The sequence below is a fragment of the Engystomops pustulosus genome, chromosome 9 (assembly GCF_040894005.1).
Source record: "Engystomops pustulosus chromosome 9, aEngPut4.maternal, whole genome shotgun sequence".
Classification (NCBI taxonomy): domain Eukaryota; kingdom Metazoa; phylum Chordata; class Amphibia; order Anura; family Leptodactylidae; genus Engystomops; species Engystomops pustulosus.
Window position 1 is genome coordinate 89691609 of NC_092419.1, and position 13337 is coordinate 89704945.

Below are 13337 nucleotides of genomic sequence, written 5' to 3' on the forward strand. Positions count from 1 at the left end.
GCTATCGCGGCTTTATGTTGGCTGCAATTCATATGGCCGCTAATCTTGACACGCTAGGATAAACTAGCAAGGAAAATTATAAATTAGCAGCACGGAGCGCAGGGAACAAGATGTCCAGCACTCCGGGCTACTAATTATGCATGCCCCTGCACCTCCCTCTCCCATACTGGGAGCATGGGAGAGCGAGGTGACGTTACGTGAAAGGCGTGAATTCATGCCTCACGCGTGATGTCACATCCCTCTCTTAGCATGGGATAGGGAGGTGCAGGAGCGCGCATAATTAGCAGCCCGGAGCCCTGGGCATCTTGTTCCCTGAGCTCCGTGCTGCTAATTTATAACTTTCCTTGCTAGGTTATCCCGGCATATTAGATTAGACAGCAACAGAATCAAGGTGAAGAGGAGCGTGGGTTGTATTAATAGGTTTTTTAATGCTTTTAGGAGGTTGATTTCCTTTAAATTATTCACTGATCTCTAGCTACAACCTTTTGGAACATATTGGGGCACATTTACTTAGAAAGTTGGAAAATGCACTAAAAGTACTAATTCCGTGTAAAGTTCTGCATGCATGAATCTGTCGCTTCCCCGCACAGGCCCAGCAGAGTTCACCATCTTTACGTGGGGCACCTTTAACATAGGGGGTGCGACACAATTTGCAAGTTAAATATGGCGCCCGTTCCTAATCAGTTGGACCAAACGCCGGCACGCCCGCTATTTTGTGTCGCATGGAAGCCGGCGCAGCTGGGCTACAAAAGGGGCACGTGCGACACAATAGCAGCGCAGACACTTCTAAATACCTGTGCAAGACTTTTTAGCCTAGGAGAACGTGCGCAGTCCGACAAAAGGGCAGCGCAAAGCCCTTAGTAAATGTGTAAATATCTAATTGTGGCTGCAGATATGAGTACCAAGTACAGTTTGTATTTAATCTTAATATATACATAACAACATGTGCTGGTTCCAAATGATAGCTTCTGTCATAGACTAGAGCAGCAATTGTTAAAGCTTAGGAGCTGAATTCTTCTAGCAAACCCAGATGGATCGATGATATGTGACAATTATGATATCAACACTATGTAGTCGTATTTCTACAGTATAGGAGACATTGCTGCGGAATAACTCTCAACACTGGAGAAAGCTACGCCAATTTTAGAAATGTATTTTGCTATCTATAAGAAATCAAAGGAGTTGATTTTGCCTTGTTTTTGGTCCTTGTGTCAATTTTAGTTCTTATATTTGTATATGGGATGGGCCCATTATTCTTCAATAGAAAGATCCTCTTCTGCCTGTTGTGGCCCATTTAGATATACACTCACCGGCCACTTTATTAGGTAGACCTGTCCAACTGCTCGTTAACACTTATTTTCTAAACAGCCAATCACATGGCGGCAACTCAGTGCATTTAGGCATGTAGACATGGTCAAGACAATCTCCTACAGTTCAAACCGAGCATCAGTATGGGGAAGAAAGGTGATTTGAGTGCCTTTGAACATGGCATGGTTGTTAGTGCCAGAAGGGCTGGTCTGAGTATTTCAGAAACTGCTGATCTACTGGGATTTTCACGCACAACCATCTCTAGGGTTTACAGAGAATGGTCCGAAAAAGAAAAAACATCCAGTGAGCGGCAGTTCTGTGGGCGGAAATACCTTGTTGATGCCAGAGGTCAGAGGAGAATGGGCACACTGGTTCGAGCTGATAGAAAGGCAACAGTGACTCAAATCGCCACCCGTTACAACCAAGGTAGGCAGAAGAGCATCACTGAACGCACAGTACGTCGAACTTTGAGGCAGATGGGCTACAGCAGCAGAAGACCACACCAGGTGCCACTCCTTTCAGCTAAGAACAGGAAACTGAGGCTACAATTTGCACAAGCTCATCGAAATTGGACAGTAGAAGATTGGAAAAATGTTGCCTGGTCTGACGAGTCTCGATTTCTGCTGCGACATTCGGATGGTAGGGTCAGAATTTGGCGTCAACAACATGAAAGCATGGATCCATCCTGCCTTGTATCAACGGTTCAGGCTGGTGGTGGTGGTGTCATGGTGTGGGGAATATTTTCTTGGCACTCTTTGGGCCCCTTGGTACCAATTGAGCATCATTGCAATGCCACAGCCTACCTGAGTATTGTTGCTGACCATGTCCATCCCTTTATGACCACAATGTACCCAACATCTGATGGCTACTTTCAGCAGGATAATGCGCCATGTCATAAAGCTGGAATCATCTCAGACTGGTTTCTTGAACATGACAATGAGGTCACTGTACTCAAATGGCCTCCACAGTCACCAGATCTCAATCCAATAGAGCATCTTTGGGATGTGGTGGAACGGGAGATTCGCATCATGGATGTGCAGCCGACAAATCTGCGGCAACTGTGTGATGCCATCATGTCAATATGGACCAAAATCTCTGAGGAATGCTTCCAGCACCTTGTTGAATCTATGCCACGAAGAATTGAGGCAGTTCTGAAGGCAAAAGGGGGTCCAACCCGTTACTAGCATGGTGTACCTAATAAAGTGGCCGGTGAGTGTATATAAATGAACACCTATATGAATGAAACATTCCCCTTCAATTTCCACTTTGTCTTGTGTGACCAGTACTTTATCATTTATAGTCTAATTTTACTTGCTACTGATCAAATTAAAGGGGATGTCCACTTTAAGCACATTGCAGCAAATAATTGATATTGTTTATGTAATGAAAAGTTATTCAACTTTCCAATATACTTTCTGTGTCAATTCCTTGTTTTTTTTCTAGATCTCTGCTTGATGTCATGCAACAGGAAGTCCTGTAGATAAACACTGGTCCATGGTCATGTGATGTCACACAGGTGCACGGCTCGTTATCATCACACATCTCTGATTACACTGTGTGATATAACAAGCCGTGCATGACAAGCCGTAACATCACATAACCATAGACTGGTGTTTATCTACAGGAAGTAAACAATGAAACTTCCTATTGTATGACAGCAAGCAGAGATCTTGGAAGCCATGGAGAATTGATACAGAAAGTATATTATAAAAAATTTAAACTTTTCATTACACAAACAATATTAGTTATTTGCTGGAATGTGCTTAAAGTAGACAACCCCTTTAAGTGTATTAAGAGGTATAATGGATGATGGGGCCACCTAATTCACCAATTTTTCTCTTTTTTTTTAGCCGGTTTGGAACCAAGTGTGCCCGATGTGGCAGACAGATCTACGCCAGTGACTGGGTGAGAAGGGCTCGGGGGAATGCATACCACCTCGCGTGCTTTGCATGCTACTCCTGTAAGAGGCAGCTGTCTACAGGCGAGGAGTTTGGCCTCGTGGAGGAGAAGGTTTTATGCAGGATCCACTATGACACCATGATAGAAAACCTAAAACGAGCAGCCGAAAATGGTAGGTTGTCACCACCTCTCTCGTGCCTAAGTAGTATCAGCTGCTTTGTCTTCAATTCAAGATGCTCTTGTTATGTTTTGCTATTCTGTTTAGTCTTTCTTTGTTAACTTCCTTCTTTTGTGTGATTTTCATGAATACTATGACTGAGCTATTAGTCATGGGAACCAGCTGTGCGGGTGTCAGCATGTTTCAGTACTAGACCTAGCAGAGTCTAGTAAGAGAACTCATTATCCCTTTCCCAATATTCATGAAAATGTTACACCTTTTATTGATAGACCAAGAAACATCTCCCCGATCGGTGGTCATTGTATTGTATGAGTTTTCTACATTGTACATTATTATTGAAGATTGTTTTAATTGAAAAATGTACCTCCTAGACCAGGCAATGTGCCTCCAAAACATACATAAGGTACTGTGCAAAAGTTTTAGGCAGGGGTGGTAAATTGATCAAAATAGAGAAGTAAATCTATATCTCGTATGACTACTCAACACAACATCAATTCTTGTAAACAGGTTTGGAAGAAACTCGTCAGGGAAGTTTTCCCACCCATATTTTGAGATCTTTTGTGGGTGTAAGCAATTTTATTTGCAATGTGTTAAAAACACCTTTATTAAGGAAAGAAAGACAAGGAGAGACAACCCCACACAGTGATTGACAGCTCTACATGTATCAGTGTGTGTACACAGAGATCAGTCACTAAGCAGGACTCCTAGGAGAGACAGTGAGAGACCTGCTGACCCCGCCCACACACAGTGATTGACAGCTCTCCATGTATCAGTGTTATACACAGAGGTCAGTCACTAAGCAGGACTCCTAGGAGAGATAGTGAGAGTCCTGCTGACCCCGCCCACACACAGTGATTGACAGCTCTCCATGTATCAGTGTGTGTACACAGAGGTCAGTCACTAAGCAGGACCCCTAGGAGAGGGGGTGAGAGTCCTGCTGACCCCACCCACACACAGTGATTGACAGCTCTCCATGTATCAGTGTGTGAACACAGAGGTCATTCACTCAGCAGGACTCCTAGGAGAGACAGTGAGAGTCCTGCTGACCCCGCCCACACACAGTGATTGACAGCTCTCCATGTATCAGTGTTATACACAGAGGTCAATCACTAAGCAGGACTCCTAGGAGAGACAGTGAGAGTCCTGCTGACCCCGCCCACACACAGTGACTGACAGCTCTCCATGTATCAGTGTGTGTATACAGAGATCATTCACTCAGCAGGACTCCTAGAAGAGACATTGAGAGTCCTGCTGACCCTGCCCACACACAGTGATTGACAGCTCTCCATGTATCAGTGTGTGTACACAGAGGTCATTCACTAAGCAGGACTCCTAGGAGAGACAGTGAGATTCCTGCTGACCCCTCCCACACACTGTGATTGACAGCTCTCCATGTATCAGTGTGTGCACACAGAGGTCAGTCATTGAGCAGGACTCCTAGGAGAGATAGTAAGAGTCCTGCTGACTCCTCCCACACACAGTGATTGACAGCTCTCCATGTATCAGTTTGTGTACACAGATGTCAGTCACTAAGCAGGACTCCTAGGAGAGACAGTGAGAGTCCTGCTGACCCCGCCCACACACAGTGATTGACAGCTCTCCATGTATCAGTTTGTGTATACAGAGGTCAGTCACTCAGCAGGACTCCTAGGAGAGATAGTGAGAGTCCTGCTGACCCCGCCCACACACAGTGATTGACAGCTCTCCATGTATCAGTGTGTGTACACAGAGGTCAGTCACTAAGCAGGACTCCTAGGAGAGGCATTGAGAGTTCGGCTGACCCCACCCACACACAGTGATTGACAGCTCTCCATGTATCAGTGTGTGTACACACAGGTCAATCGCTAAGCAGGACTCCTAGGAGAGACAGTGAGAGTCCTGCTGTCCCCGCCCACACACAGTGATTGACAGCTCTCAATGTATCAGTGTGTGTACACAGAGGTCAATCACTAAGCAGGACTCCTAGGAGAGACAGTGAGAGTCCTGCTGACCCCGCCCACACACAGTGATTGACAGCTCTCAATGTATCAGTGTGTGTACACAGAGGTCAGTCACTAAGCAGGACTCCTAGGAGAGACAGTGAGAGTCCTGCTGACCCCGCCCACACACAGTGACTGACAGCTCTCAATGTATCAGTGTGTGTACACAGAGGTCATTCATTAGGACAGTAAGAGTTCCACACACAGTGCTTGACAGCTCTCCCATTCTGTGAATGACATCCTTTTGCCCCTCCATAATATTCCTGGACACAAGGATGTCAATCACAAGGGAGAGAGTGTTCTGGGGTAGAGAGAGCCTGACTTCAGTGTGTGACATTACATAAAAATTATCACATCACTTAAAAGTCTCCAAATAATGTACCCACACCGAGCACTATAAAGGGCATTATTTAGAGGGTTATCTGCTTGATAAGCTACTGGAAGTAATATATTAGCGATATAGTGTATGTGTATATTCAGAATATGTCATTATATGAAAGTGATTACGTAAAAGTTCAGTTTAGGGAATCATAAGTCATATGACAACAATTAAATAGTCAACACCTTCTTTTCCAGGCAATGGGATTACATTGGAGGGGGCGGTACCGTCAGAACAAGACAGCCAGCCCAAACCAGCCAAGCGAGCACGGACATCTTTCACAGCAGAACAGCTACAGGTACGAGTTTTCCTCCCGGCGTTCATGTCTACTGTGAAGCTGCGGATTGGAATTTGTCTCTAATATTCTCTCTGCTCCAGGTGATGCAGGCGCAGTTTGCTCAAGATAATAACCCCGATGCCCAAACACTACAGAAACTCGCAGATATGACAGGACTAAGCAGAAGAGTTATCCAGGTTAGTATTATGAGACATGTCCTGCTACCTCTTAAACTGATGACAGCTTGATGGGTTTTACGTAGGATAAACCGTCAATGTATGTATGCAGGGCCGGCTCCAGGTATCAGTAGGACGACAGAGCCTCGGTAGCCCATTTGCAGTGAACTCACATGGCGGCATTAAAAATTCAGAAACTAAAACAGTCTCCTGTTCCCTAAAATATTCCATACTTATCATACCAGCCCCATCATGGTTATTTTATATAAAGCCGCCCTCACTCCCTAAGGATTCATTAGATGCATCCCCCTCATCCCCCATGGATTCCTTATGTACAGCCCTATGTGCCCCCCAGCAGCTCCAGACCGCGCCACTTTCCCAGGTATGTCCAGTGCTGGCGCCGGCCCTGTATGGATGGCAGCAGTCTATCCTGCAGAGCTCCCAGTATCAGCAGAACAATTAGCCAGTACCCTCTGCAGTTATAGGCACAGCTACATTAGTATATATGTCACTGTGCCAGGTGCCGGATTACAGGGACCCTCCTCCTGCCATTTTGTTGATTGGTGTGTGGTCCTCTACTTAGGTAAATTCCTATTTAACATATAGGGTTTGGTTATTGCTCCAGACATCATGTATGGTGTAAAAATTCAGCTTGGCTTCTTCTCATACCTGTAAGTGCAAACCCAAGCCAGCTCCTGCTTCCTGATGTATTCTGCTGGCCCACTCCACCAATGGCCACTCCCCTTTCACGCACCTTAGCGCCCACCTGGCGTGGAGGTGGCGTAAAGGCACAAATAATCACAATGCCTGGTGGTTTAATAAAAGTCCATGGTAGCTTAGGTGCAGTGGCCCAGCTATGTATGGTAGATATTTCGAGAATCCGGTATATTGCATTATGACATTTGGTGATATCTACTTTGAATATAGGGGTCTCCTGAATATATCAGTATTCTCTTCTATACAGACATGTGCTAAACACTGGCTTAGACTATTTTTGGAATTCCTGACAGGGAAGGGAAGCCTATGTATAATAAATCTCAGTGCACAGAGCACAGGAGAAGGAGTTATAATACTTTAAATCTCAGACTTTACAGAAGATCATAGTGTGGTGGGAGGAGTTAATGTGACACTTGTGACTGCAGCCACAATGGTATGGAAAGGCAAAGTTTTCCCTATTATACGGGTTGAAGAAGCCACATCCAAAGCAATCAGTAGATCTCTGGTGGCTTTCATGAGGTCCTGCTGTGTAGTAGCACAATGTATAGAAACAATAAGAGATCCCGATGGCTACTGCTGAATGCGCCATTATACAGTGTATATTGATAAAGCTTGTCGTTGTTATCAGTCATGCTAGTTATGCGTATATCATGTCCTTTTCATTGTTCCTTTTCCGTCTCATGCAGTTGAGCACAGGTACTTATTTGTGTCATCCATAAACCCATACAATATGTATTTGCTGATTTTTTTTGTAAAACAATTTAAAATCCCCAGGTTTGGTTTCAGAACTGCCGAGCACGACATAAAAAACACACGCCTCAGCATACAGTGCCTCCACCCGGCCCTACACCAACCCGTCTCACCTCTTCACTTTCAGATGACATTCACTTCTCCCCCTTCAGCAGTCCAGAAAGAGCCAGAATGGTGACATTACATGGATATATAGAAAGTAAGTGACCCATTACTTCTCATATTATTATTATTATATTGTCCTTGTGATAGAAATATGAATTGGTTGGTAGGACCTAGAGGACCACAATGTCACATCTAGTGAGCCCACCCCAAATGTGACCCATTGTTGGTTGCATATTTTAGAGGACCTGTTACCATGTTTACTCATTCAGACTCTTTACACTTTGAATTCTTAAAAAACCACAGCTGCACGGATTATGACCCATTGTTGGGCAATAAATCATGTTGGCATCCATTATGCTAAGCTCTCTATTGGGCAGTACCAGGCTGTCTGCTCTATTTGAACCAGAATAGCAGATCAGTGCAGGAATCCGACCCTGACCAATAACGTAACAGCAGTCAAAATGAAATGTACCATAAATGTCTTGACAAAATTTGTGAGTTCATAGATTCGCCCCAATGTTTGTAAATTTGACTGCAAAATTGCCCAGTGTTATCCCTTTTATCATATATACTGATAGATGATAGATACAGTGATTAACATCTTACTTTATTGAATGTATGATTATTGTAATTGTCAATTCAAGAGCAAATGAAGGAATTGTATGTACTCTTTCAGGTCAGGTACAGTGTGGGCAGGTGCACTGCAGACTCCCTTATGCAGCTCCTCCCGTGCATCTCAAAAGTGACATGGAAGCCACATTGTCCAACAGAGGAGACAAGGTAAGAGACAATCCAGTGTATTTGTACTTAACTTCTTTTATGACCTGACATGTCCTGATAATATGTGCTATCAGATCAGTGGCTTTAATAAACGACATTGTTCTATGGAATTGTGCCACAAAGCAATATCCTATATGAGATATATATTAGATACATATGTGCAGCCTCCTGGCAAATTGCAATATTATATTGAATTGGTTTAAATGGGAAATTATAGTTCTTTATCAAATGCGATCTATTATAAGGGTTGCTTACTTGCATAAACAGCGCCACATCTGACCATGGTTAGGGCTGGTATTGCAGCTCAGCTGTATAGAGATACATGTTCAGGAGAGGAGCTGTATTTGGAAGAAAGACCCCAGGTTTTTTGTAATTGGCTGTGATAAACATTTTATAAAAAAGCTTCTAGGTTTACTTCCAGTGGATCGAATCTGTCCAATCTGTCCACAGTCTTGTGATGGACATGTTACGAACATCTCCCTCCCTTCTCCTGTACAATATTAGTACAACATTTTATGTCTTATTTTTGCAGGTAATCCTTTTTCAATATTGAACATCATCTTCTACCATTGGTGACAAAATGAAGCCCTTTATGGAAGGGTCCTGAATGTTTGGGACCCAGCACAAAAGACGTTATGTTCCCATGGGCTTTTCTGTCTGAGGGAAGTGGCTAAACCACCACAGAGACTTTCATTTTCCTTGGGATGAGCCTGGACTTTGCCTCCTGGGATCAGCAGAAAAGGATCACGATCATCGTCTTGAAAGAGTATGACTTTGGTATTAAATTATAATACACAAACAGATCCTCAGACTGAAATTTGTCATCCATTGCATTTGTGTTAAAGACCCGTTTACACCAATATGAGGAAACCTCAGCAGTTTGGCCACAAAAGGATTCAGAAGGAGTTGACCAAAGCGAAACCATTTTGGATAGCGGTCGTTTTAATGAGAAGAGATGAATTTGAGGAAGCCAAATCCAACAGGTCACAGAGTTTTGGCTTTTGGTTGTTGCCGCTACAGTGAAAGTCATGAAGATCTACAGAATGTTATGACTTGTGTCCTCTTATGTTCTTATGTCCATGGCACTCGTTTCTTTTCACCAATCTACTGTCTGCATATCTGATATGTTGGGGAGCAGATCCTAAATTATTACTTCTGAATGAGTGAGAGTCTAATTCTTTTGACTCAACGTGTTCACCACTAAACAGTTCTCTACACCATGGGTGCACCAAACCAAGTTACAGCCAATGGAGCAACTAGGTTCCTAGAATGAGTAAGTCCAATCTTGAAGGTCCCAAGTTTACACTTTCCATTTGTTCACCTTGAAGATATCTATGAGGCCCAGTCATTCATCTATTCTTGGGCACCCTTGGCCAACTCTCCACCTAAACAAGACCTGAGCATCTCCATATCAAATGTATCAAAAGTTACATCTAATAATCCATTATGTTTCTGAATAATTCTATTAAAAACATCCCTAGTGTCAAGTAATAGCTCCAGTCATCTCTAAATGTTTAGTGCCTGGGCCAACAACGAACCACCGGTTCTATGAAAAGCCGGTCTGACCTGCCTATCAATATAATAAATCATAAGACATTTGATGTCCAACATTGGTGTCCAACCAGTTGTTTTCTACTTGCTGATAATCTACTCTTTCTAGCATGTTATGGTTATGCTTAGGCTAAGCACATCATAAGGATCAACACATTTTGAAGAGCATTGTACTGGATATTCCACTTATTTACACCAATATGAATTGGCCTTTTTTCCATTGCCTCATTCTCTTTTCCTGTGTATGGGTAATTTACCAGCACAATACAGTGTAGTCTTTCTAGAATACTTCTTACATAATTGTCTCAAATTTTACATAATTGTTTCATTGGAGGAAAAACTAGAACTTCACAACCTAAAATAACAATGTTTCCTTGTCAAAAGAGAATGGCAATCGTTCTAAATATGGTTCATTGTGTCTAACTGTGAACACATAAAAATGCTTTTTAAAGAACAAAAAAAGGACAAAACCCACTTTTTCACATCTGAATGAAATCAATTTTGTTGGATAATTTTATTTTTAAATATCAGGTTTATTGTGTCACAATCTTTGGGAACATTATGATTCATGTACTATTATTGGATGACTTTTCCTGGCATTTCAGAAACAAGTGACAAAGGTGTCTGTAGGACATATACGTATTTGTAATTTCTTGGGAATTCCTACATGTGTAGTCTATGGTCGTTACATCTAACCACCATGAGGGCAATAGTTGTAGAGGTTGTGGCGGTCCTGACCGATGTAGTGGATGTCTGCACATTTGTTCCAGACATCCACTAGACATCCACTACTGTATATACCCGAGTATAAGCCTACCCAAGTATAAGCCAAGGCACATTTTTTGTGCTGAAAAACTAGGCTTATACTCGAGTATATATGGTACTTACCCGGTCCAGTTGCAATCCCATGGTGCGTTGTCCGACGTGTTGCTGCGCCGAGGTCCGTCGGAGTTCACCTGCTTCTTCCTGGTGCATGTGAGTGCTTGTTCTTGTGACACAAATCCTTTTTTAAATTCCACAGTTTGTCCGAATCCGTTGCGTTGTCCGACATCCCGTCCCACGATTTCTGTTGCTTGCAAGATGACGAACGATCATGCATACTAGATGAATTCTACGCTAGGTCCGACCTAGTGTAGAATTCTGCTGTAGCCTGTGGCAGATTCTGGCACAAGATACAACAAATGCACCAGGCCAGGGGTCCATGTCCCAGCCCACTCCCTGTCCATTCACGCCCACTCACTAACCCCTTGGCATAGAGATGGTGTAATGGGGTAAAATTTCTAGTTGTATGACAGGAATTGCTAATTTTCAATGGCTTATTCGACACAAAACTAGCTGAAGTTACTTCTATCCAAAGTCACCTACAATATACAACCCTATTTATGTACTGTAACTGAGAGGGCTGCCCATATTTTGCGTAATCTGAACTATTAACCCATTATGAATGGATCAGGCAACAAGTCTGTAACAACGAGACATAAAACCAAAGAAATCTCTTCCAAACAACCCCCAAAAATGTAGTTTTTTACTGCATGTTACATTGGGGGGGTTATATGCCCCGACGAGAAAATAGGTAGCAAATGAATGCATGCCAGCCAAAAACTCCTTCCGTTGAGTTGTTTTAGGGTTTTTGCCCCTATATATACTGATATATACTAATATACTGCTTTGCCCCGATGAGAAGAAAGAACCCTGTAATGGCGGTTCACAGATGGATCTCTGGTTCGGTTGACATGAGCTAATTACTTGGCTGATTAAAATAATTATAAAAAGTATATATATCCCTGAATATATCATCTACGCAGCCTGAAATCCCACTTGAGGCTGAGACTCTACACCGATCTTATGGGATTTGAGGTAAGCAGAGCTTAAACACTTGGTGTTGAAGTTGAGATAATTTCCTCTGTGTGCTATAGAAGGCACATATTATTCATGCCCGTGTAATACACACGCCTCTGTCACTTGGCTGAACGTGCCGGGAATATTTGCCAATTGCTTAGCAAATATAAAAACTTGCATTTACCCGCCATTCAACCTTCCTAAAGGATATGTATTCCGAAAAAGCCGCTTTGTTAGGTGGATCACTAAATATACACACAGTGGATGCTAAGAGGCCTCTTTTCAAAGATCCTTCATAATGGACTCCCTCTGTTAAGGGACGCCTTATGGCGGTATACACCGTACAAAGATGCCATTGAATAGGCAGGGAAATTTCGCCGGGGTTTTTGACATTTAGCGGCTATACTTCATGACACACAGGTTCTACAAATAAACCGGTGATCAGCTGAAAAATAGCGACGAGTAATTAGCTAAAAACTCTGCATAATTATGTCATACTTGTACAGAAAAGGTGGAATAATTATGTAAATGATGAATTGATTTTAATGAGAATCAGACACTTTACAACCTCGTCTATGAGCACTCTTTCACTGCCAAGATATTCAGGTGTGTAAACACGGCCATTGAATATGAGATGCACCGCGGAGCACGCATCTGCTTACCGGGAATTAGGCAATCACAATGATCGCTTGTTGTTTTATAAAGCCGACCTCTATTATTACCGGGGCTTTTTCAGGGATGTAGAGGTTTGAGAGGAACTCAAGCGCTGGTGTCTGGGGGGGGGGGGGGGGGGGTCCCAAAGGCCCCTCTGCTATATTGGAAGATATGAATATCCCTAGGTGGGCTACACATTTTGGAGCACAGGTCTCAAGGAACACATCTGAGCTCAGCTCATATTTTATGGTCTGATTCTTAAAGCAGATCCACTTTTTGGTGACATCTTACGATTTCATTAACATATCTCAAGGATAGCACCAATGGATTTAGTGTGCGATGGAAAAAGTGCTGTTTTCCAGAGAGTTTTCCAGAATTTAGTTGACCCCCCTCCATTGGTTACACTACATACAGCTATAGCACAGAGATTCTATAACCTATTAGTATCTAATGACTGGAAAACACCTGTAAGGTTTTACTGAGCGGTTACCAATTGTAATAATGGGCCAATATGTGACAAATTGGGGAACCTAAAATAACGAAATTAACTGCTTAAACATGATATCTAATTGTTTAGACTATAGAGGACACTGTAACCCATACTCATCAGTGGGAGAATGGTACCAAGGTGAGGGGAAGGTGAGTCGTCTGGGTGCACTCCATCACTCTCTGGGCCCTGCACTCAGTAGTGTAGTGGAGAGTGGCTATACTATCCATCATAAACACTCCCACAGGAAGTCCTGAG

At 43.0% G+C, this 13337-nt stretch overlaps 1 protein-coding gene across 7 annotated transcripts in view; it reads left to right on the forward strand.

Moving 5' to 3' along the window:
• LHX6 (LIM homeobox 6) overlaps positions 1-12729 on the forward strand; it is a 113103-nt gene extending 100374 nt beyond the window's left edge. For 5 of the 7 annotated variants that reach the window (XM_072123318.1, XM_072123313.1, XM_072123314.1 and 2 more), the window contains 6 exons: positions 3159-3379; positions 5941-6041; positions 6122-6217; positions 7688-7862; positions 8445-8548; positions 9081-12729. In XM_072123318.1, coding sequence (XP_071979419.1) covers positions 3159-3379; positions 5941-6041; positions 6122-6217; positions 7688-7862; positions 8445-8548; positions 9081-9101 — 718 coding nt within the window. In that variant the 3' untranslated portion in view covers positions 9102-12729. Of the gene's footprint in view, positions 1-2900; positions 3008-3158; positions 3380-5940; positions 6042-6121; positions 6218-7687; positions 7863-8444; positions 8553-9080 lie in introns of those variants that run through there. The other 2 variants (XM_072123317.1, XM_072123315.1) reach the window with 2 other exon arrangements.
• The last annotated feature ends 608 nt before the right edge of the window (positions 12730-13337 follow it).